The sequence below is a fragment of the Stigmatopora nigra genome, chromosome 13, assembly GCF_051989575.1.
Source record: "Stigmatopora nigra isolate UIUO_SnigA chromosome 13, RoL_Snig_1.1, whole genome shotgun sequence".
NCBI lineage: Eukaryota > Metazoa > Chordata > Actinopteri > Syngnathiformes > Syngnathidae > Stigmatopora > Stigmatopora nigra.
Genome location: NC_135520.1, coordinates 1,648,184 through 1,667,530, shown reverse-complemented (window position 1 = coordinate 1,667,530; position 19,347 = coordinate 1,648,184). Strand labels below are relative to the sequence as shown.

Genomic DNA, 19,347 nt, shown 5'->3' with positions numbered 1-19,347 from the left:
TGAAGTTGCTTAAAACAGGAGTCTTAATAAAATGTGCATTTCTAAAGAACATCCTGTCTATAATCTCTGTCTTAATCTTATGCTCTTTCATGATGTCTATAATATCTTCTCAACTCGCCTCAGTGTTCAACTGTTGTATTTTTCCATGATGCCTATAATCTCAACTTCTGTACTTTTCCATGACATCATGCTGAAATTCAATAAAGGCATCCTTCACCTTGAAAAGATAAGAGAGAACCACCGAGCCGAGCGCGAGACACCACCTCGCGCCTCGACCTGTCTTCCGCCGGCCCTTTGAAATATAGGTTAGGGTCTCTGCCTCGTTTTTCCTTTGTGCACGGTTGGTAATTACGTTGATCTGTTACTTCAGACCAGTGCTTCTCAAATAGTGGGGCGCGCCCCCCTGCGGGGGCGTGGTGCGATACCTGGGGGGGCGTGTGTAACTCTGGGGAACAGGATTTTATTTGGCCGTACTAGTATAAAGTGTAATTGCGCATCCATTACAGTAGCTGGCAGTGGCGCTCTCATTGTTACTTCTGTCATATTTGCGAGAGTGCAACATTTCACATGTTGTACTCATAACAATTTCATAAAATGATTTTATTTATAGTCACGGTGGGAAGTGGGGGGGGGGGGCGAATAGTTTTCTTCTTGCTAGGGGGGGCCTAACAGAAAATAATTGAGAAGCACTGCTTCAGACCCAACACCTACCACGTGCTGTCCCATTCCTCCGGACCTGAAGACATGGGGTAGAAAAAAAGAAAGATGTCGGGCATTTAATATTTTGCCAAATGTACGTTTAAAACAGGGGTAGGGAACCTATGTTTTGGGGGCCACATATGACTCTTTTGATGGGTGCGTATGGCTCTTTTGGTGAATGCATATGGCTCTTTTGCTGAGTGCATTGATTAGCAACAAGGTAAAAAATGTTGTCAAAATAATTCAAATACTTTTTGTACTTAAAAATTGTTGAAGTGACTAAAAAAGGAACACATTTTCATGTATGTCGACATTTAAATTCATGCATGGCTCTCAGGGATTAACATTTAAAAAAATGTGAATTCTTTATAGCTCTTTCCATCAAAAAGGTTCCCGACCCGTGGTTTAGGAGAAAAGACGCGGTTGGAAACGCTCACCGTATTGCTCATAGGCGTCCTGGGGTACGCAATCGTAGTACTCGGTATCGGTATCACTGAAACAGAGAAATTCAAACTTAAAACGCATTTGCGGGTCAACCCGCCGCCCAGTTGTGGCCTCCGTCTTTGAACTTACTAGGGCACGGGTTCATAAAATTCTTCATGCCCCTCATAGGCGGGCTCGGGTTTGGGTTGGGTGCCCGAGGGGGGGGCTTTCTGGTGGGAAAGGGCCTTCCTTGGCGCCCCGGCCGCGGGGGGTCTTGAACGTGCGGCGGCGCCCCCTCGATTTGGGGAGGCCGGCCCGCCCCTCGAATTGCCCCGGCTCATGGCTCCTCGTGGGGCTCCGCCCCGTATACCCCCCCGAGGACCACCGCGGGGAAGTCCGCGCCCTCTGTGGGAAGGGGGGGTCGGCATGTTAAGCGGGGTTTAAGCCGTCTCCCGTTGTTTTTAAGTCTCACCTGGGTCCAGCGCCCGGAGGTCCGCCTCGGCCTCGTCCCATTTGGCCACGCCCCCTGGCTGAACCGTCGTGGGAACCGTTGAGGAAGTGGGGGTCCATGTAAGGATCGTACTCGCCAGGCTCCTGTGAAAGAGTGGTCTTGTTAGAAAAATGATAATAATTGCTCGTCGACTGTGAACGGATGTTTGGTCGCCGGACATTTGGCCGCAGGACGTTTGGTCGCCGGTCAAATGGTGACAGAAAGTTTACTTTTGAAACCAGCTCTCAAAATGATATTCATGAGAGTTTAGTATCTAAATATCTACTGTTTTCAACAGTACTTGACCAAACGTCTGAGCACCCTCGTCGACAAGTCGTTTTAAAATTGTGCAGTTGGAGCGACACGTACTGGAATCAGGAACTTTTTGACTTCATCCATAGCTTGAGCCATGCGACGATAAGCGTCTGGAATGGGGGCCATGACTTCGATAAAAACGTGCAGCTCCATGGCAAGGTGAGCATATTTGGCTTCCCCACCATTCCGCAGCTCTTCCTCCTGTAAGAAAAAGAAATGTAAGCAAAATTATGTCATTATTGATCCACAATTAATTAAAACGGCAAGTCAAAGGATTTCTAAGATCTTATTAGATGATGAAAAGACAACTGTACAAAATTCTAAAAACAATTTGAGCACAAATTGAACAAAAATCTACATATACAAACCTTAGTCTTGTCCTTCATGGAGCCTTTACCCAAAACTGAAATCTTGGCCCCCGTTTCCTCTTGTAACCTCTTGATAGTGCTCCCCTGAGGCCCCAAAATCTTGCCGACAAAGTTTACCTACAAAAAATAAACAGAATTCAACATTGGGGATATTAAGCATCTTCCTTTGAACTGAAATATATGCAAATAACTCAGAACCCTTTGCTCTTAACCTTATTTTATATGATACATTTATTTTTATCCAATAAAATTGCTTACCCTGGGATAATGCTTGGAAGGGATAAGTACTCGCTCTTTAAGCTTTAGTGTCTGTGTAGTAAAGAGGTCCAGGTATGTCTCCTTTTCTGGTTCTTTCTTGGTTTCACCCTTTTGTATCCTATCAATCTCTGCGCAAAGAATAAGCCATGATTAAAACCCAATTACCCAAGTTAGGGTAATATTTATGCAAATCATACTGAGGGAATAATTTAGGCGTTATCCATATTTGGCTACAGTCAAGTGTAGCCAATTAAGAATAACTAATAATAACACAGCACACAATACATGTTGACTACTTATTTATTGAGTATTATTTATGTTCATTTGGTTGTTGTTATTTGTGCATATCCCTATTTATGTTGTGACTACTTATAATGTATTACTTATGTATTGGTTATTTGTTTATTATTCATTCAGTGTTTATTATTGATTTTTTGTTCGGTGTTATTGTGCACTTTCTTACTTATTAATGCTGTGAGTACTTATTATACGACTAAATGGCTATTAGGAAAAAAGTACTATAATTAACGACTACGGTCGTCGAATGCAATATTTTATGTGCGTGAAAGCAATGATGGTTGACCTACATTAGCAAACACCACGTGTTTAATTCCCCATTATTCAACGGGACGTATTTCAAGGATGAAGGAAAGCCGTCCACTAGCCGACAGTTAGCATTGAGCGCGGCAAAGCTAATAAAACGGTCAAAATTCACTTACCTGCAGATATTAGCTTCATTGCGTGGGTGAATGACGAATCCAAGCTGTCTTTTTCAGCCAGGAGCTCCGGCAGGTACTTGGTGTCTTCCATTTTGGTTTCACCGTTAACGATGTCGGACCCGAATGGGGCTTTTTGTTAGCACTCGCCGGGTCTCGAAACCTCGCGAACGCCGCCGAAATTGAGCGTCACTCGCCGTGCCGAGCTTTCACACGAATGTGGGTTGCGAAAAGACAAAAGTCCTTTCATTCAACGGCGTCGTGGTAATTTTGTCCGTTGTGGCTGCGGTACGTTCTTTCCACTTTTGTCAATAAACAAAGAGGAGATGATGGCGCAGCTGTATTTGATTGGGGAGGAAAAGAAGCTATCTTATCGGATCTGACGTCATATTCAGGAGTCGGCGAATCTTAGCCTAAAAATGCGCCAAAAGTAATAAACACATTACTTTTATTATGATTTTAAAGTGTTGCCCTTCGTGGTTAATATCATGGTCTTATAGGGGAAAATGTTTGCACAAATTGAGGGTTTTAGAGTACATATATTATTTACTTTTACTAATTGAATTGAATGCTATTAATAGTATAAGTATCATGGGGTTTAAAGCTTTGCTACAAAGTGCACAAATAACAAAAAACAAGAATATTTCATTTATCCTATTTTATTATTTTTTTAATGCAAAGCATATTACAACAATTGTTGCTTCTATTTACAGTATAGAAATAATTTCAAGAACAAAATAATTTATGTAAAACAATATACTTGGCTTCTACCCAGTTTTCTTAGCTTTGTTTAAGTGAGAACTGCAATGTAGGCTTAATTTAAGCTTCTTATGCAGGCCATAGTCAATGATATTTTAACAACTGGGCAACCAGTCAGTGATTGGACACCACTGATGTTCTAGTATGATAAAATATAACTTTTTAAAACAATTCAAAGTATAATTTAAAAAGAACAAGTAATATTTAACAATTCTATGATTAAGTTTTATAAAAAAAACTCAACCGAGGATCAGATATCAACAATTGCAAAAATTTCTGGTTTCTCACTGTCGTAGATTTGCATTGCAGAATATGTAATGGCTTTCACTTCTGTTCCCTAGAGAGAAAAAATAAAAAAATGTGGTCACTTTTGTTCAATTTACTCCCAAATAAAAACATTTCCAGAATTTATACCTGTGGATGCTTCGATAATGAGAATTCTTCACCCCATCTTTAACACAAAATATGATTTCAGAGGGTAAGAAATGCGATAAATGAAAAAAATTATTAATATATTTGATTGTATTTTTACACAGAGGTCCACCTTACCCAATAGAGCGAATCTTAAAATTACTTCTGTCAATGTTCAAAACCTTAATTTCCTATCAAAATAGAAAATACAATCACAATGGATTCTATAACAATATCAAATTACTACTTTATAAAAATCATAACAATGTAATTAATCAATTTAAGCACATTCCATTTTGTTTAGTTTTGAGAACCCTACTTACCCTTGGAATAAAGAAATCAACTGCACTAAACTTGTACAGCCAGTCATCGAGGAAATGGAAGAGCAGCGATTCCAGGTCGTCCCCTGAAAATGGGCGGGGCAAAGCATGATTATTATTTGTATTAATTCCATAATTTTGCTCAAATCCCTCACCCTCTGACACCACTTCTACTGTATTTGTGGGTTCTACAGTTTCGGTATCTGTCATGTACCCAAACATTCCCATGGCGCATTGTTCAAAGGCTTCTTCGAGAGTGTTCCCCCAGGAGTGGATTCTAGGAAACGGGTGGAAAAATATATAAAATTAGCATACCAATTACAAAAATCCAAATTCAGAAGCGATAAGAAACTTACTGTACATCTGCTGTATGATCCAAGTCTAAAAGAATAGGGAATACATTTAGAAATCATTCACATCTTGCTTTTTTGTGTTTCTCTCAACTTTTAGTTTCATTTTACAGTAAGTAAAAGTTTTAATTTGAATTAATTAGCAACGTATCGGTACTTCCTCAAAAGTAGATGATCGTGACAACCCTAGTATGAACTATAGCTTTTCAAAAGGAATATAATAACAACACGCAGAGCTTGGAAAAGCTATACTAACATTGTAACGACGTTTCACTCACATTCATATTTCTTCAAAATGCTAGGTAGCCTCGATTTTGTTTGTTTTTGCGCCTCTGTCAAGTCCAGCTGCCGGTCGTCCATTTAGCTTGTCGTAAGTGTCGAATGCGAAACTGTAGCATGTCGGAATTCACCGTGCTTCTCCAACATGGTGGACGGGGCGGGGCACGGAAGCTGTGTCGTACTTCCGGCTGAGTTTCCGCTCTGCGATTGGTTAACCGTGCTCCGCGGAGTTGGCGCCATTGCAAGCGTTCGTCGTGTTGTCTCGGCGCTCGCTGCTTCAAGACGCGTTTGCTCAAGTATTAGCTCTCTAACAAAAGCGCTATGGGTGACAAAGAAGGTAAGACTGGTTATTATTATAACTATTTTGCCTAAACTCGGTTAAAGGCTTTTATTGAAAGAGTTGGACTAGTTGTACCTGCTTTGGCGCGACTGCCCGCATCGCTTTCATTGTTAGAAACGCGCAAGCTAGCAATTAGCCGTTGTAGCATTAGCTACCACGAGCCTGCTAAATAAATACACAGGTTTAATCCACTCGTGTGGTGTATTTTCTCCATACATTTTGTAATTAAAGGAGTTACCTGTACATGGTAATGGACGGTGGTACTTTTTAATTTATTATTCGTCTCACTTGAGTAATATGCACCCCCATATTAGCGTATTAGCGTCAACTAATAAGTACAAGCCGTATATTAAGTCGCATTATCTGACGTATAACGTATGCGTCTGCCATGTTTAAATCCTTTTAATGTAGAGAGATGCATTATCTCTCAAGCTTTACCATGTTACGTTAACAATAATATATTTGTCTTTTTTTTGTAGCTGCCTTTGACGATGCCGTGGAAGAGAGGGTCATTAATGAGGAGTATAAAATATGGAAGAAAAATACTCCTTTTCTTTACGACCTGGTTATGACTCATGCCCTGGAATGGCCGAGTCTTACGGCCCAGTGGTTGCCAGATGTCACCAGGTAGCTGAACGCCAATGCCGTCAAAACACGGTAATGCTTTTGGCTTCAATGTGTTTTTATTGTTTTTTTACAGACCAGAAGGAAAGGACTACAGTGTACACAGACTGGTACTGGGTACCCACACTTCGGATGAGCAGAATCACCTCGTAATTGCCAGCGTTCAGCTTCCCAATGATGATGCCCAGTTTGATGCCTCCCACTATGACAGTGAGAAAGGAGGTAAATTGGAGTTAGCTGCAAGTGTCATCCATTTTGTCAGATTTCTTTGTTTGTTTTATCCAGAATAAAGGTTTTATATAGGTTAAAAAATAAGTGGATATCTTTGTTTTTTTGTTATGTTTTTCTATGGCAGCTATTGGGTTAAGATAAAATAATAATGCGAACATTTATAGAAATACATGCTATTTTGACACTACTGATACAAACAGATAAGGAAAAAAATAACTGAAATAGCTCAATTTTTGCTGTTTTTGTAAAAAAAAATCGTGTTTCAAATTATGTGCAAAAAATACCTTTTAGAAATAGTACTTTTATGCCCTACTTAGTAAATTTCATTTGGATTTGAGTGTAAAAATCTGCTCGTTTTAACCCCAATGTTTTTTTTTTTTTTTTGCTACCCTTTTTTACAGAATTTGGCGGTTTTGGCTCGGTAAGTGGCAAGATCGAAATCGAGATCAAAATCAACCACGAGGGAGAAGTCAACAGAGCCCGCTACATGCCCCAGAACCCTTGCATTATCGCCACCAAAACCCCCACCAGTGACGTTCTGGTCTTTGATTACACCAAGCACCCTTCCAAGCCAGGTAAACAAGCCACCACCCTCTTATTTTAACTCCTCCCACTTATTTCACAACATTCCCCTCTTCACAGATCCCTCGGGGGAGTGCACACCCGACCTTCGCTTACGGGGTCACCAGAAAGAGGGCTACGGTCTCTCCTGGAACCCCAACTTAAGCGGATGCCTCCTCAGTGCTTCTGATGACCACGTAAATGTTCTCCTATCCCTACTAAAAAAGCCTAAAGAAGCCATTTTATGACAGAGTTTTCTTTTCAGACAATCTGCTTGTGGGACATCAGCACTGTCCCCAAGGAGGGAAAGATCGTGGACGCCAAGACCATCTTTACGGGACACACCGCCGTGGTGGAGGACGTTTCTTGGCATCTCCTCCATGAGTCACTCTTTGGCTCGGTGGCTGACGACCAGAAACTCATGATGTGAGTTAAATTGAACTCGATACAAGGCGCTTTTTCCAAACCTGACTCTTAATTCTTTCCTAAAGATGGGATACACGGTCTAACAACACCTCCAAGCCAAGCCATGCAGTGGACGCCCATACAGCTGAGGTCAACTGCTTGTCTTTCAATCCGTATAGCGAGTTCATACTGGCCACAGGATCCGCGGACAAGGTGGGATGGTGATCCTAGGAGTGGACACGGTTGTTGTATTTTTATTTTTTAGCTACTAATTTGTCTTTTTTGTAGACCGTGGCTTTGTGGGACTTGAGGAATCTGAAGCTCAAGCTGCACTCCTTTGAATCTCATAAAGATGAGATTTTCCAGGTAAAAATAAGACAGATTATTCAATACTATCCGTATTTTCTCGCATATAAGCCGTAATTGGAACTTTAAAAAATGGACTGAATCAAGGGTATGGCTTGGATGCGCACTGTTGGTTGGTTATTTTCTGTTTTGCGGTTAAAAAAACAACTATTACTGGATGAATTAATTCCTTATAATATTGACACTTATCATGTGCTTTTGATTCATAAAGTATGTCAGAAATACCACGATTTTTTTCTTTAGATTTTCCCTTTAAAGTAACACATTTGTACTCCTTACTAAAATCATGAATATGGGGGTGAAATTTGAGATTCATATGGCGACTTATATGCGAGAAATTGTCAAATTAAACCATTTTAAAGCAAATTTAAGGGTGTGGCTTATACTCAGGGTGGCTAATATGCCAGTATGTTTGGTAAATATTCCCCAATGGCAAAGTAACATTAAGCTAAATAGCTACACTGTTATTTTTGTGTTGTGAAACAGTCATAAATGTTAAATTTATCCCATTTTCCGCCAAACAGGTCCAGTGGTCTCCCCATAATGAAACCATTCTGGCTTCAAGCGGCACCGACCGGAGGCTAAACGTATGGGATCTCAGTAAAATCGGCGAGGAGCAGTCACCAGAAGATGCAGAGGACGGACCCCCTGAGCTCCTGGTCTCTTATTTCATTGGCTCTTATTAACTCACACTATTCCAGAACAGTTTGTAAAAATATATATGTATATTTTTTTCCCCCATTAGTTCATTCATGGTGGACACACGGCAAAAATATCCGACTTCTCTTGGAATCCTAACGAGCCGTGGGTTATCTGCTCCGTGTCTGAGGACAACATCATGCAAGTCTGGCAAATGGTATTTTTTTTAAAATGTAGTGCAAACTGTGGCCCGCGGGCCAGAACTGGTCCGCCAGATTTTTTAATCCGGCCCGCCAACTTTGTCCAAATGTATTTTTGTTTATTTTTTCAAGATGGCGCCATCACGCAAAAGCCAGTGGCAGTAGCTCTGTCCACTCTATTTGTTTTTTGTGTTTATAGCCCCTCTATCTCTTTTTAAATGACATTTTTAATATTTCTTAATACATACCTTTTTACTTGACTTTGTACTTTATAGTTTTTACTTTAATGATGAGTATGTTAATACTTTAGTACTTTTTTTCTGTTTATGTTTCATATGTACTGTTAACGGAGGCACTTTTTTATGTGTATTCTATCTTGTACTGACCCCGCCTTTCTGTTAAATGTTGTAGACACATGATGGATTCTACATTTTGCTAATTTTGTGCTTTTTTCCACAGGCGGAAAACATCTACAATGATGAAGATCCAGAAGGCGTAGCGGATTCTGAAGTTCAAGCATGAATCCCGTCTTCTCATCTATTTTCTGACCTGCTTATTTCAATGATCTCTTTCCACTGTTGGGTGCATAAGCACTTGTTTTTAAAATTTACATTTTGGGCACCAGTGTTTTTTTTTTTTTAAATCATAACATGCCATTGCGGTGGTGTATTTAAGGTCAGATTTTTTGGTTTTTTTTTTCATCCCAGTTGTTTAATGTGACCAAACCATCAAAAACTGTCAGTCATTCTGGTTCTTTTTCTCTAGGAATTTAATTTTCTTCTTTCTTTTATCGTTTCTTGAGTTAGGGTTAGTTTTTTTTTTTTCTTCCCCTTCAACGCGTTTCTACTAAAATCCATTTTTTATACAAATGTACATACGAAGGTTTCCACTTTATTTGTGCAGAAGAAGTAGTAGGAATTTTCAGGCCTATCTTGCTTGTATCTTCTTGAAAATCTTTTCCCGTCTTCATTTTCTGTTTTTTTTTTTCTTGTGCTGCATCTGAACTCTTGTGTACCTAAGTATATTCCTAATAAATATTTGGACTTAATTCCTTTGCTTTCTCATTTCAATTTGGGTCTCCACCTTCTTTTTTTGTTTTTAATTCTTTATGGACCAAATTATTACGTCTATTTTTGGTTAATCTACTTTAGGAAGTTAACACTTTGTCTGATGTCTTCAGGAAATTGGATGGACGTCTCTTCTGTTAGCCAATCTTCCATAATGACTGAAAAACAACCACTGATTAACGACTTGTCAATCAAATCATCAACAAAGACAGGTTAGTATTGTCATTTGCTAATTTGCATAACAATCTTAAAGAGATTAAAAACAAGTCTTCAAGCCTAATGATATTTAGCATTGATTAATTACAAGTCATTGTATGTCCTTAATTTATACTCACTCTTTCGTATAGTAACCACTGTAAAATGACTTCGTGTTTGTTTACCTATTTGTAATGTAAGTAGCACTTCCCCCATTTGGCCATTGAGTGTCGCTGTGACACAGACCTCCATGCCGCGCCCACACCTGATGAGCCAACCTCCTCCAGGTGGGACGCTGGCTTGGCGTCTACCCGAACAAACGCCAACTTTCCTCGCCATTTCTCCTCCTCAGCCCCGGTGGGGCGTCTTCAAACCCTGGGAAACTAACAATCGTGGCCGAAACCCCCGAAAAAAAACACTCGATACTCAAACCCACGGGATTTGCAGGCTGTCGCGGAAATGTTTCACCTGACGTTCGTCCTCGTTTCGATGAAGTTTCGGACTTAAAAGTGAAAAAAGAAAGCTGCAAATGGAGAGAGGTTGAAGCCAAGTCATTAAAGTATAACGAGGTAAGCATCTTTTTTATTATTAAAATGTTTAAATGTCATTTCGCTCGTTTTTGTGGTTAGTTTCTCTATGGAAATGAACGGATACAAACGTAATGAAACTATTAAAAGCTCAAAACAACACGATTAAACCCCCAATGGTTTGATTTTATAGTATAATTAAAAACCGCACCAACATACAATACAAAACAAACAAAATGGCAGTCCAAGTAAACAAAAAATACATATAAATAACAAAAACAAACAAATAAATAAACATGCATAACGTACATAACACACGTGGTGGAAAAAAAACGTCATCATTTAACATGAAACACTTTAAAAAATCGTATTAAAAACGACGAATAAAATCACATCATTAAGGCTAATTAAATAAAGATGGCTCAGGTGGAAAACTAAACTGTAATGTGAGAATTGCATCCTGGTGGCGTGGAAGTATGTGTGGGAAAAAAATGGGTGTGGGACATTTGTTCGGGTTGGCCTTGAGGGAGACCCAAAAAATCAAAAAAAAAATAAAAAAGGTCATTGAAGACCTGTATTGCTTCTCTCGGTTGCCGGGCGGATAACAATGAACACTATTGTGTCTCATCTGACTAGTACACACACACATACACTTGCTGGAAATGTATGTGTACGTAGTATAAATACCTGTTGACTGTGTTATTGTTGATTTTCCGTCTTTAAAAAAACAAGTCAAGTCCAAGTTAGTCAATGGCAACAATCTAGAAAGGCAAAAACCAAAAAAATCCCTGATCTAAACCCTATAGGGGTTCAAAGATGTGTGTTTTGATAGTTGTTAGTTGTGAAAATATACTCTGTATGTAAAACTTTTTTAGTGTGATTTATAGTTGGACCAAAAAATAAGCCACTCCCACTAGATTAAAACAAAATGTTGGCGCTATCTCATTTTTTTTGGGTTAAATCAAATAAAATTTCCACAAAATGCGACTTATACTCCATTTTTTGTTATTTCATTGTGCATTTTTAGACCCACGTGACTTATAGTAGGTCCAAAAAAATAGGCCACGCCCACCCAATAAAAAATAATGGTAAAAATTGGGCATCTGTTCTTTTTCTTTGTTAAAATCAAATAAAATTCCCCAAAATGCAACTTATACTCCAGTGCGATTATTTTTTAAAATATTTTTGTCATTTCATTGCGCAGTTTTTAACCGGTGCAACTAAAATAAGCCACTCCCACCCGATAAAAAAAATGGTGCCACACTCCCATCTTAAATTAATCGGAGATCTGTTCTTTTTATTTATTAAAATCAAATAAAAATGCAACTTATACTCCATTGCGATTTTTTAATGTCATTTTATTGCGCATTTTTTGACCCCATGTGACTTATAGTAGGCCAAATAAATAAGCCACGCCCACCCTATACAAAGATATATATATATATACTGGCGCCCATCCCACTGGATTCCTGTGACTTCCCAAAATAATTCTTGTTTTGGTTTTGGACTCGGGTTTTTAGAACCGGTGGTCCCAAAAATAGCCGTCAACGCCCCCCCAAAAAAGCACAAAAAAACATTTTTTTCTTCTTTTTTTTAAAACTGTAACTCGGCTTAGTTGTTTAATAAGGGTGTGCCGCATACTGGTGCTCTTTCTCTGCCGGCCTGCCATGCCGGGGCATGTATGTATGTACCTACCCGTGGAGATTACAGGTGAATTATGCAATGGCCGCAGGCGGAGCGTTTACTTTGTCTTAAAAAAAGGGCGGAATACAATGCCAAGTGAGAGGTAAGAAGCTAACACAAGTGCGGCTACTGGCTTGGGGAAAGGGTAAAGGGATATGTTTCCTTCTGAGGTGGACATTTTTGTTTTAAAAAGTCCAAATGGATGGAGATGAAGTAGAAGAACATTATGGCGTTACAGTAGGTACACACTTGTGATTGCGGATTTTTGTATCCTCATAAAATGTTTTAATCTTTGAATGATTTGGCGTAGTATAAAACTAACTTTATTTGTTTTAGTCTTTGAGATGTTTTTTGTTGTATTTTATTGCTTAAAATGTAAAAATATGAATTTTTTGAACTGATTTTGATCTTAAAATTGATTGGATTTGGGAGATAGCTCATTTTTTATGTATAATATATTTATTATTTTGTGAGGAGATGTTATATTTATTTAAAGTTGGAAGGCTAGCGTAGATAAAAAAAATTAAAATTTTAAATGATTAATGAAACTCAAATTTAGTGTTTAGAAGTTTTTTTAAATCATTTTTAAAGTTGTCATTAAATTGGATTAAATCTAAAACTGTACTATAGCCTTCTTTAATGTGACATTAATAACTATATAAGAAATTTGATCCAGTAAAAAATAGGCCTAATTTAGATTGGATGCAGTTACATTTTACTGATGCTAGGGGGAGTCAAACTAATTTAACGTAGAAATATTCCTAATAATCGACGATATAACTGGTATTATAATGTTTTTTAAAAATCGTGCGCCCCTATGTAAATGGCGCCTTGTGCGGTCACCCAAATTGCTCAAAACAGAAAAAAAATGAAAGGTCTCAATTGCAACAATTGTAGAAAATGGCGAAACGTTCCCGTAAGTGAACATTTTGTAGCTCTCTCTCTCGATGACTCACAGACCGCCGCCGTCCTCTGACTTGTCGTGGCACGAGGGGATGTTCGGCGTGGAGCGGAGAGGGATGCACCCGCGGGAAAGCCGGCGAGATGAAGACGGTGGGAGGGAGACGGCAAATTTGGACAGGAGATTTCCGCGCTGGCTAATTATCAATTCCGAAGGAATGCGGCCTGTTCTCGTAGAAAACATGCTGATGCATGGCTGCGGCACCCTCGGTTTTACCGTTAACCCGCGTGGCTAACAGTTACATTTTATATACGCTAGGGTTGAATTACGGTATTGTGGATGGAGTAATCCCTCGTTTATCGCGTCTTTACTTTTCACAAATTCACTATTTTTCAAGATTTTTTTTCGGAGTTTTTTTAAAGTTCATAAAAATGTAAAAATCAATATTGAAACTCGAGGTGACCCTAATTTGTGATTTTAGGATTATTGCAGGCATGTCATTTTCATATTTTTTATCAATTATTAAAAAATAAAAAATAAAAATTAATAAATAAATATAAATAAATAATAATTATAAATATAATACATATAACATATATAATAAATATAAATATAATATATATAATACTACTATAAATATACATAGAAAATATATCAAACTACTCTAAATATAAATACATTAAAAAAATATAAATACATTTAAAATATATTAAAATACTATAAATAAAAATATAATACATATAAAATATATAAAAATACTATAAATATAATTATAAAAAATATAACATTTATATATATTTTTTAACAATTGAAAAAAAAGTATTGATAAGTGAAGACATGACAATAATAATAATCACTAATTTTTTGGGGTTTGTTATCTAGCTGGCTGTATTTTGAACTTTGTGAAGGTGAATTGAGCAAATGAAGAGTTTGAATAGTCAAACAACCTTCAGCCAATCATACACGTAATGTCCATTTTGAAGGGTACGTCAACATTGCGTTGGGACGGAAAACAAACGGGTTATGTTTGTCCTGGTTACCCGGCTGATACGGTCTAATGCCTGGAAAATACTCTATTTTGGTTGGCCCAGGGTTCACGGCAACATTTGCTGCAATCAGGAGATTTTGTAATGTGGACTTGTGGTGTCCAAACTGCGGCCCGTGGGCCATCCGTGGTCCGCTGCTCAAGTTTTATCGGCCCGCGGCAAATTATGAATCTTAAATACAGTCGACGTTCTGTTGCATTGATTTTAACTGGTTGGCCTTCCCAGTCAAAATTGATTGGACCTCAACCGTAAATCCTTAAAAATAAATTATTTTAATGATTATTTGATCACTGCCATCCCTCCCAAGCAAAATTGATTGGACCTCTATTGTGAATCCTTAAAAATAAATACATTTATTGCTCATTTAATCGTTTTTAGCCTGCCCACCCAGTCAAAATGAATTGGACATCTACCATAAATCCTTAAAAATAAATTATTTTAATGTTTACTCGATTTCTGCCAACCTTCCAGTCAAAGTAGATTTGACCTCCACTCCAAATCCTTCAAAATAAATCCTCGTAATGCTCATTTGATTGTTGTTAGCCAACCCTCCCAGTCAAAATGGCTTGGACCTCTACCATCAATCCTTAAAAATAAATACATTTAATGCTCATTCAATCATTTTAGCCAACCCTCCCAGTCAAAATGGATTGGACTTCTACCATAAATCCTTAAAAATAAATACATTTACCAACCCTGCCAACCCTCCCAATCAAAACTAATTGGACACCTCTCTCCATCCACCATCCCAATCCTTCAAAACACACATAATCAAAACCCTCTTATTCTTAACTTTACTCAACCATGAACCCAATTTCAAGTTGATTTATCATAATTCTTTCCCCAACATAAAAAGTTTGGACGTCCCTAATAGTCTTTTGAACATTCCACTTTGTTGACATCAACCACAAAGCCTACAAAAGGATCTCGTCAATTTCCCCGAGTTTGACAGCGTGTCTCCCTTCCCTAAACGTCTTTGCAAAGACTAATACTTGAAGGCTTTTAAGTGTAACCCTGGAAATAGTCCACCAAATGTCTCTGGGTGGTCCCTTTTTTTGCCACATCCTACTCTAGAGGAACTACTCTGGTTCCTCTTTGGAGAAAATAATCGGGGCGTTCGCCACCGCTCGCCGTAAACAAAAGAATAAGCCCGTTTCCATGGTGAGACGTCTGGTTTTTTTGTTGTTTTGGTGGGTCTTAGTCACAGCTAAAGGACTGTAATTTTCAACAGGAGAACCACAGGGATCACTGCAAAGACCTTCATCAGGGTCTAATCATTCTAAAGTGGGGATTTTAGAATGCCTTTCTCTGGGGGCGGAGTCACTTCAGGGTCGTTTTTTAGTCACTTTCAGCTTAAGTCGTTAGATAGTGGTGGTTTTTATTATAGACTATTTTTTTGGGACTATAATGCAAATTTAAGTTGTCGTGTTGGAGGGGCAATTTTTAAAAAATATATTAGAAAGTTGAAAATGTATTTTATGTGAAAGTAATGATTAAAAAATGGAATAATAGGTAAAAAATGCGACTTATAGTCCAGAATATACAGTATGTTGAAAAATTTGTATTATTTAAAATGATTAATAAAGAGTGAAAAGAAAAAATACAAAAAATTGAGCAAAAAACGAGAAGTAGCTTAAACCAAACTAATTCAGTTTGCTAATTGTAGTTTTATTATTATAATTATTATTAGTATTATCAATATTATTATTGTTATCATTGGGGGCGGTCTGGCGGCTGAGAGGTTAGTGGGTTCAAATCCTGGGTTCAAATCCAGGTTGGTCCACTTGTGTGCAGTTTGCAGGTTCTACCCAGGCCTGTGTGGGTTTTCTCCGGGTACTCCTGTTTCCTTCTACATTCCAAAAACAAGCATGCTAGGCTAATTAGATGCTAAATATTCCCTAGCTACAACTGTGATTAGTTGTTTGTCACCTGGTGGCCTGCCATTGGCTGGCCACCCATTCAGAGTTTCCCCCCACCTTACCTGAGATATGCTCCGGCACCCCCCGCGACCCTAGTGAAGACAAAGTGGTTAAAAAAATGAGACGAAATGTGATTATTTAGTTATTATTAACCAAATAGGCAAGACTTGTGACCCCAATTTTCATAAAGTAAAGTAGAATAGACAATTAGGTGGAATTATTTCACAAGGTCGATGAGTAGCGAGGAAGAGGAAGGGCGATGATGTCATAGAGGAAGATGAAAGAAGTAAGGATAACCTTCTCTGATAAAAACTTTGATGGGCAACTTGGAATGTTTATTCTTTTTAGTCGCTCTTTGCCTTCCTTGCACATGTGTGTGTGTCCAAGTGGGCGTGGCTTCAGGAGTTATGACTCCGTCTCCAGGAATGAAGGGAGCGGTGCCAAGCCTTTTTTGCTTTTTTTTGTACCAATTCCAACTTTGCTTTTAGGAGGCTACACTCTATCCAAAAAACGCACAAAAAACACATACACAAACACCCAAAAAAGTACACATCTTTGCCAGTATACAGTAGTAACCACTTTGTTATTTTAACTCTCCTCAATAAAGTTTTTTTTCAATGTACCCAATTAAACAAGGCGCTTTGTTTTTCAGGGCGCCGGCGAGATGTCCAACCGCGATTCGCTGGGTTTCGGCGATTTGGTTCCCCGCGACGTGGTGGAAATCTTCGCCCATGAAAAGCATCATAAAAAAGGGAGGCAAAAACGGAGTCGATCCCTCGGCCGAGCTTTGGGTTGGCTCAAGGGCAAGAAGAGGAAGGATCAACAAGCTAACGGACATAATCCCGGACTCGGACCCGCGTTGGATTTGGCGTTGGACCGACACGTGGCCGCCGCCGCGTATCTTGGGAGGAACAAGGCGGGAAGACAGATGCTAGGAAATAGCCATGGTAAGTAAAAATGCTTTGTTATTGTATAGTGGTTGTGGTAATGGTGATTTTTATTGTTTTTTGTGGGTTTTATTAGGGTGTGCGTTGGGAAATGGGGGTAAATTTGTAGGGAATGATAAAGTAGTAGTAGTGGTGTCTTGATAAAATGAGATTAGTAAATGTGAATTTTTAAAAAGTGAGTTTTTGGGGGATTTTGGCGGTTTTCTGAGTACTGGATGAATAATTTTTAATTTAATATAATCTAAGTGGCTAGGTTTTAATGATATTATGTTGAGTCATCACATGGTGGATTAAAATGAGAACTTCCAGGGAACATTTTATAAAATCATTTAAAAAAATTGCCTTGTTTAACAGGTTTTTAGAATTTAATGCCAAGGGTGGAACATATTAATATTTAATTTAAATTTTTTTAATTCAGTTTTGGTTCTATTTTTGTGGCTCACAGTTTGTGCAATTGGTGGTATATTTGTATTTTGGCGGAAATTGTTATTTTTGGGCTCAAATTTGGGTTTAATCTGAAAAACATACAATAAAGCACTGGTGTCAAAGTGGCGGCCGGGGGGCCAAATCTGGCCCGCCAAATCATTTTGTGTGGCTCGGGAAAGTCAATGTTGAGTGCTGACTTTCCGTTTTAGGATCAAATTCAAATGAAGAATATAGATGGAAATTATATTTGAGCTTTTTTATATATTTATTTAGAAAAAATGGATTAAAAATGACAATGATTGATTTAAAATGGGGAAATCAGGACATTTAATATACATCTATAGTATTATTCATTTGAATTTGGGTGCTTTGGTTTCAAGCCCCAAAGTTTTCCTCAATACTAAGTGTCCTGCAAGTGCAATCAGTGAATCGCGGTCAGGTGCGTCTCGCAGCCCAACCCCCGCTGGTTCAAACTCGGTCGGTCGGTGCTGGCCAGATATTTTGAGCAAAAAGCCCCCCCCCCCCCCTCCCCTCCCCACCCGCAGTGACCCAACCCCCATCCCGACTTTCTGTTTTCAGATCAAATTAAAATGAAGAGTATAGATGTATATTAAATGTCCCGATTTTCCACCTTTTAAATCAATAATTGTCATTTTTTTAATCAATTTTTTGTATTTTTAGTTCAAAAATAATTTTGTAAAATATAAAAATATATTAAAAAAAAACAATAAACATTGTTTTTGAGCTAAATGGTTTTTGAACTACAAACACAGAAATAAATGGATTTAAAAAATGACAATTTTTGATTTAAAAGTGATCTATACTCTTCCTTTTAATTTGATCTTAAACAGAAAGTTGGGATGGGGGTTGGGTCACTGTGGGTGGGGAGGGGAGGGGAGGGGGGGGAGCTTTTTGCTCAAAATATCTGGCCAGCACCGACCTTCCGAGAGAGCCGACCGAGTTTGAACCAGCGGGGGTTGGGCTGCGAGACGCACCTGAGTGCAATCCACTGATTGCACTTGCAGGACACTTAGTATTGCGGAAAGCTTTGGAGCTTGAAACCAAAGCACCCCCACACTCACTTTTGCCCTTATTTTAGTTTGCCCACCCCTATTAAATGAACTCCTAGTCTTAGTATAATAAATAGGAGTTCTGGTATAACATACAAAAAGAAAAAAAATACAAAATTTCATCAAAAAATCTATTTCAAACGGTAAACAAAATAAAAAGCACAAAGTCCAAGGTTCCCCTGCTGGTACTTACGGGTAGCAGAGGAAAAGTAGACTTAGCACGGAATACGTTCTGAAGAGGTAAATAAGAGATCGGCATAAGCTCCAGTATAGATGTATATTAAATTTCCTGATTTCCCCCTTTTAAATCAATAATTGACATTTTTTAATCCATTTTTTAGTTCAAAAATCATTTGTAAAATCTAAAAATATATATAAAAAAATCTAAAATAAACATTGTTATAGATCTATAAAAAACTGAATATTCAGGGTTTTTAATCCAGTTCTTTTAATCCATTTATATTAAAAATAAGTCTAAATATTCTATCAAAAATGGTCTGGCCCACATGAAATCAAGTTGATGTGTTAATGAGGCCCACAAACCAAGTTTTTGGGATGCAACGGTAAATTTGAGAGGGGCTCAATGGTGTCTTTTTCCGAGGCGGCTTGGCACTCGCACACCCGTACCAAGGCGCTTTTAGCACATAAAAAGATTCACACTCACCTGCAAAAAAGTGACTTTCCCAGAGGCGCACCAGCCGGGAAAGTCTTGCCTCAGCTTGCACACCTCAAACCAGTTTGCTCTTCTTCTTCTTTTTTTTTTTTGTACAGCCCGTTTTCAAGTTTTTTTTGCTGAATCCTGAATAGCTAAC

General features: G+C 38.4%; 4 protein-coding genes across 6 annotated transcripts in view; 2 read left to right on the top strand and 2 right to left on the bottom strand.

The window, feature by feature from the left end:
* Positions 1-585: 585 nt before the first annotated feature.
* LOC144205955 (KH domain-containing, RNA-binding, signal transduction-associated protein 2-like) lies at positions 586-3,646 on the bottom strand. Its single transcript, XM_077730599.1, has 8 exons — positions 3,273-3,646; positions 2,554-2,681; positions 2,296-2,412; positions 1,982-2,128; positions 1,595-1,716; positions 1,273-1,527; positions 1,137-1,192; positions 586-736 (listed from the first exon to the last, which is right to left on the bottom strand). Exons 1-8 carry the CDS (start codon positions 3,361-3,363, stop codon positions 708-710), a joined length of 945 nt encoding a protein of 314 aa, XP_077586725.1. The 5' UTR covers positions 3,364-3,646; the 3' UTR covers positions 586-707.
* Positions 3,647-3,968: 322 nt separating this feature from the next.
* zbtb8os (zinc finger and BTB domain containing 8 opposite strand) lies at positions 3,969-5,568 on the bottom strand. Its single transcript, XM_077730600.1, has 7 exons — positions 5,388-5,568; positions 5,116-5,140; positions 4,915-5,036; positions 4,763-4,845; positions 4,578-4,630; positions 4,443-4,479; positions 3,969-4,365 (listed from the first exon to the last, which is right to left on the bottom strand). Exons 1-7 carry the CDS (start codon positions 5,467-5,469, stop codon positions 4,279-4,281), a joined length of 489 nt encoding a protein of 162 aa, XP_077586726.1. The 5' UTR covers positions 5,470-5,568; the 3' UTR covers positions 3,969-4,278.
* A 2-nt stretch (positions 5,569-5,570) lies between these two features.
* Positions 5,571-9,802, top strand: LOC144205953 (histone-binding protein RBBP4). Its single transcript, XM_077730597.1, has 11 exons — positions 5,571-5,725; positions 6,208-6,355; positions 6,429-6,574; positions 6,985-7,158; positions 7,226-7,341; positions 7,410-7,570; positions 7,636-7,762; positions 7,838-7,915; positions 8,440-8,574; positions 8,661-8,771; positions 9,214-9,802. Exons 1-11 carry the CDS (start codon positions 5,710-5,712, stop codon positions 9,274-9,276), a joined length of 1,275 nt encoding a protein of 424 aa, XP_077586723.1. The 5' UTR covers positions 5,571-5,709; the 3' UTR covers positions 9,277-9,802.
* Positions 9,803-10,290: 488 nt separating this feature from the next.
* The window catches only part of LOC144206116 (uncharacterized), a 21,247-nt gene continuing 12,190 nt past the window's right edge, over positions 10,291-19,347 (top strand). The window contains exons 1-2 of one of the 3 annotated variants that reach the window (XM_077730864.1): positions 10,291-10,585; positions 16,745-17,039. In XM_077730864.1, coding sequence (XP_077586990.1) covers positions 16,757-17,039 — 283 coding nt within the window. In that variant the 5' untranslated portion in view covers positions 10,291-10,585; positions 16,745-16,756. Of the gene's footprint in view, positions 10,586-12,332; positions 12,468-16,744; positions 17,040-19,347 lie in introns of those variants that run through there. The other 2 variants (XM_077730862.1, XM_077730860.1) reach the window with 2 other exon arrangements.

What these genes read in the sequence shown, in the direction of transcription:
- LOC144205955 (XM_077730599.1), bottom strand. Translation starts at nt 3,363, where the DNA reads ATGGAAGACACCAAGTACCTGCCGGAGCTCCTGGCTGAAAAAGACAGC. An exon ending in TCAAAAAGTTCCTGATTCCA is followed by an intron (nt 1,717 to 1,981) that starts GTACGTGTCGCT and finishes ACTCTTTCACAG; the next exon opens with GAGCCTGGCGAGTACGATCC. An exon ending in TTTTATGAACCCGTGCCCTA is followed by an intron (nt 1,193 to 1,272) that starts GTAAGTTCAAAG and finishes TCTCTGTTTCAG; the next exon opens with TGATACCGATACCGAGTACT.
- zbtb8os (XM_077730600.1), bottom strand. Translation starts at nt 5,469, where the DNA reads ATGGACGACCGGCAGCTGGACTTGACAGAGGCGCAAAAACAAACAAAA. An exon ending in TTGATTTCTTTATTCCAAGG is followed by an intron (nt 4,631 to 4,762) that starts GTAAGTAGGGTT and finishes CTATTTTGATAG; the next exon opens with GAAATTAAGGTTTTGAACAT. An exon ending in TTTAAGATTCGCTCTATTGG is followed by an intron (nt 4,480 to 4,577) that starts GTAAGGTGGACC and finishes TTTGTGTTAAAG; the next exon opens with ATGGGGTGAAGAATTCTCAT.
- LOC144205953 (XM_077730597.1), top strand. An exon ending in TGGTTGCCAGATGTCACCAG is followed by an intron (nt 6,356 to 6,428) that starts GTAGCTGAACGC and finishes GTTTTTTTACAG; the next exon opens with ACCAGAAGGAAAGGACTACA. An exon ending in CTATGACAGTGAGAAAGGAG is followed by an intron (nt 6,575 to 6,984) that starts GTAAATTGGAGT and finishes CCTTTTTTACAG; the next exon opens with AATTTGGCGGTTTTGGCTCG.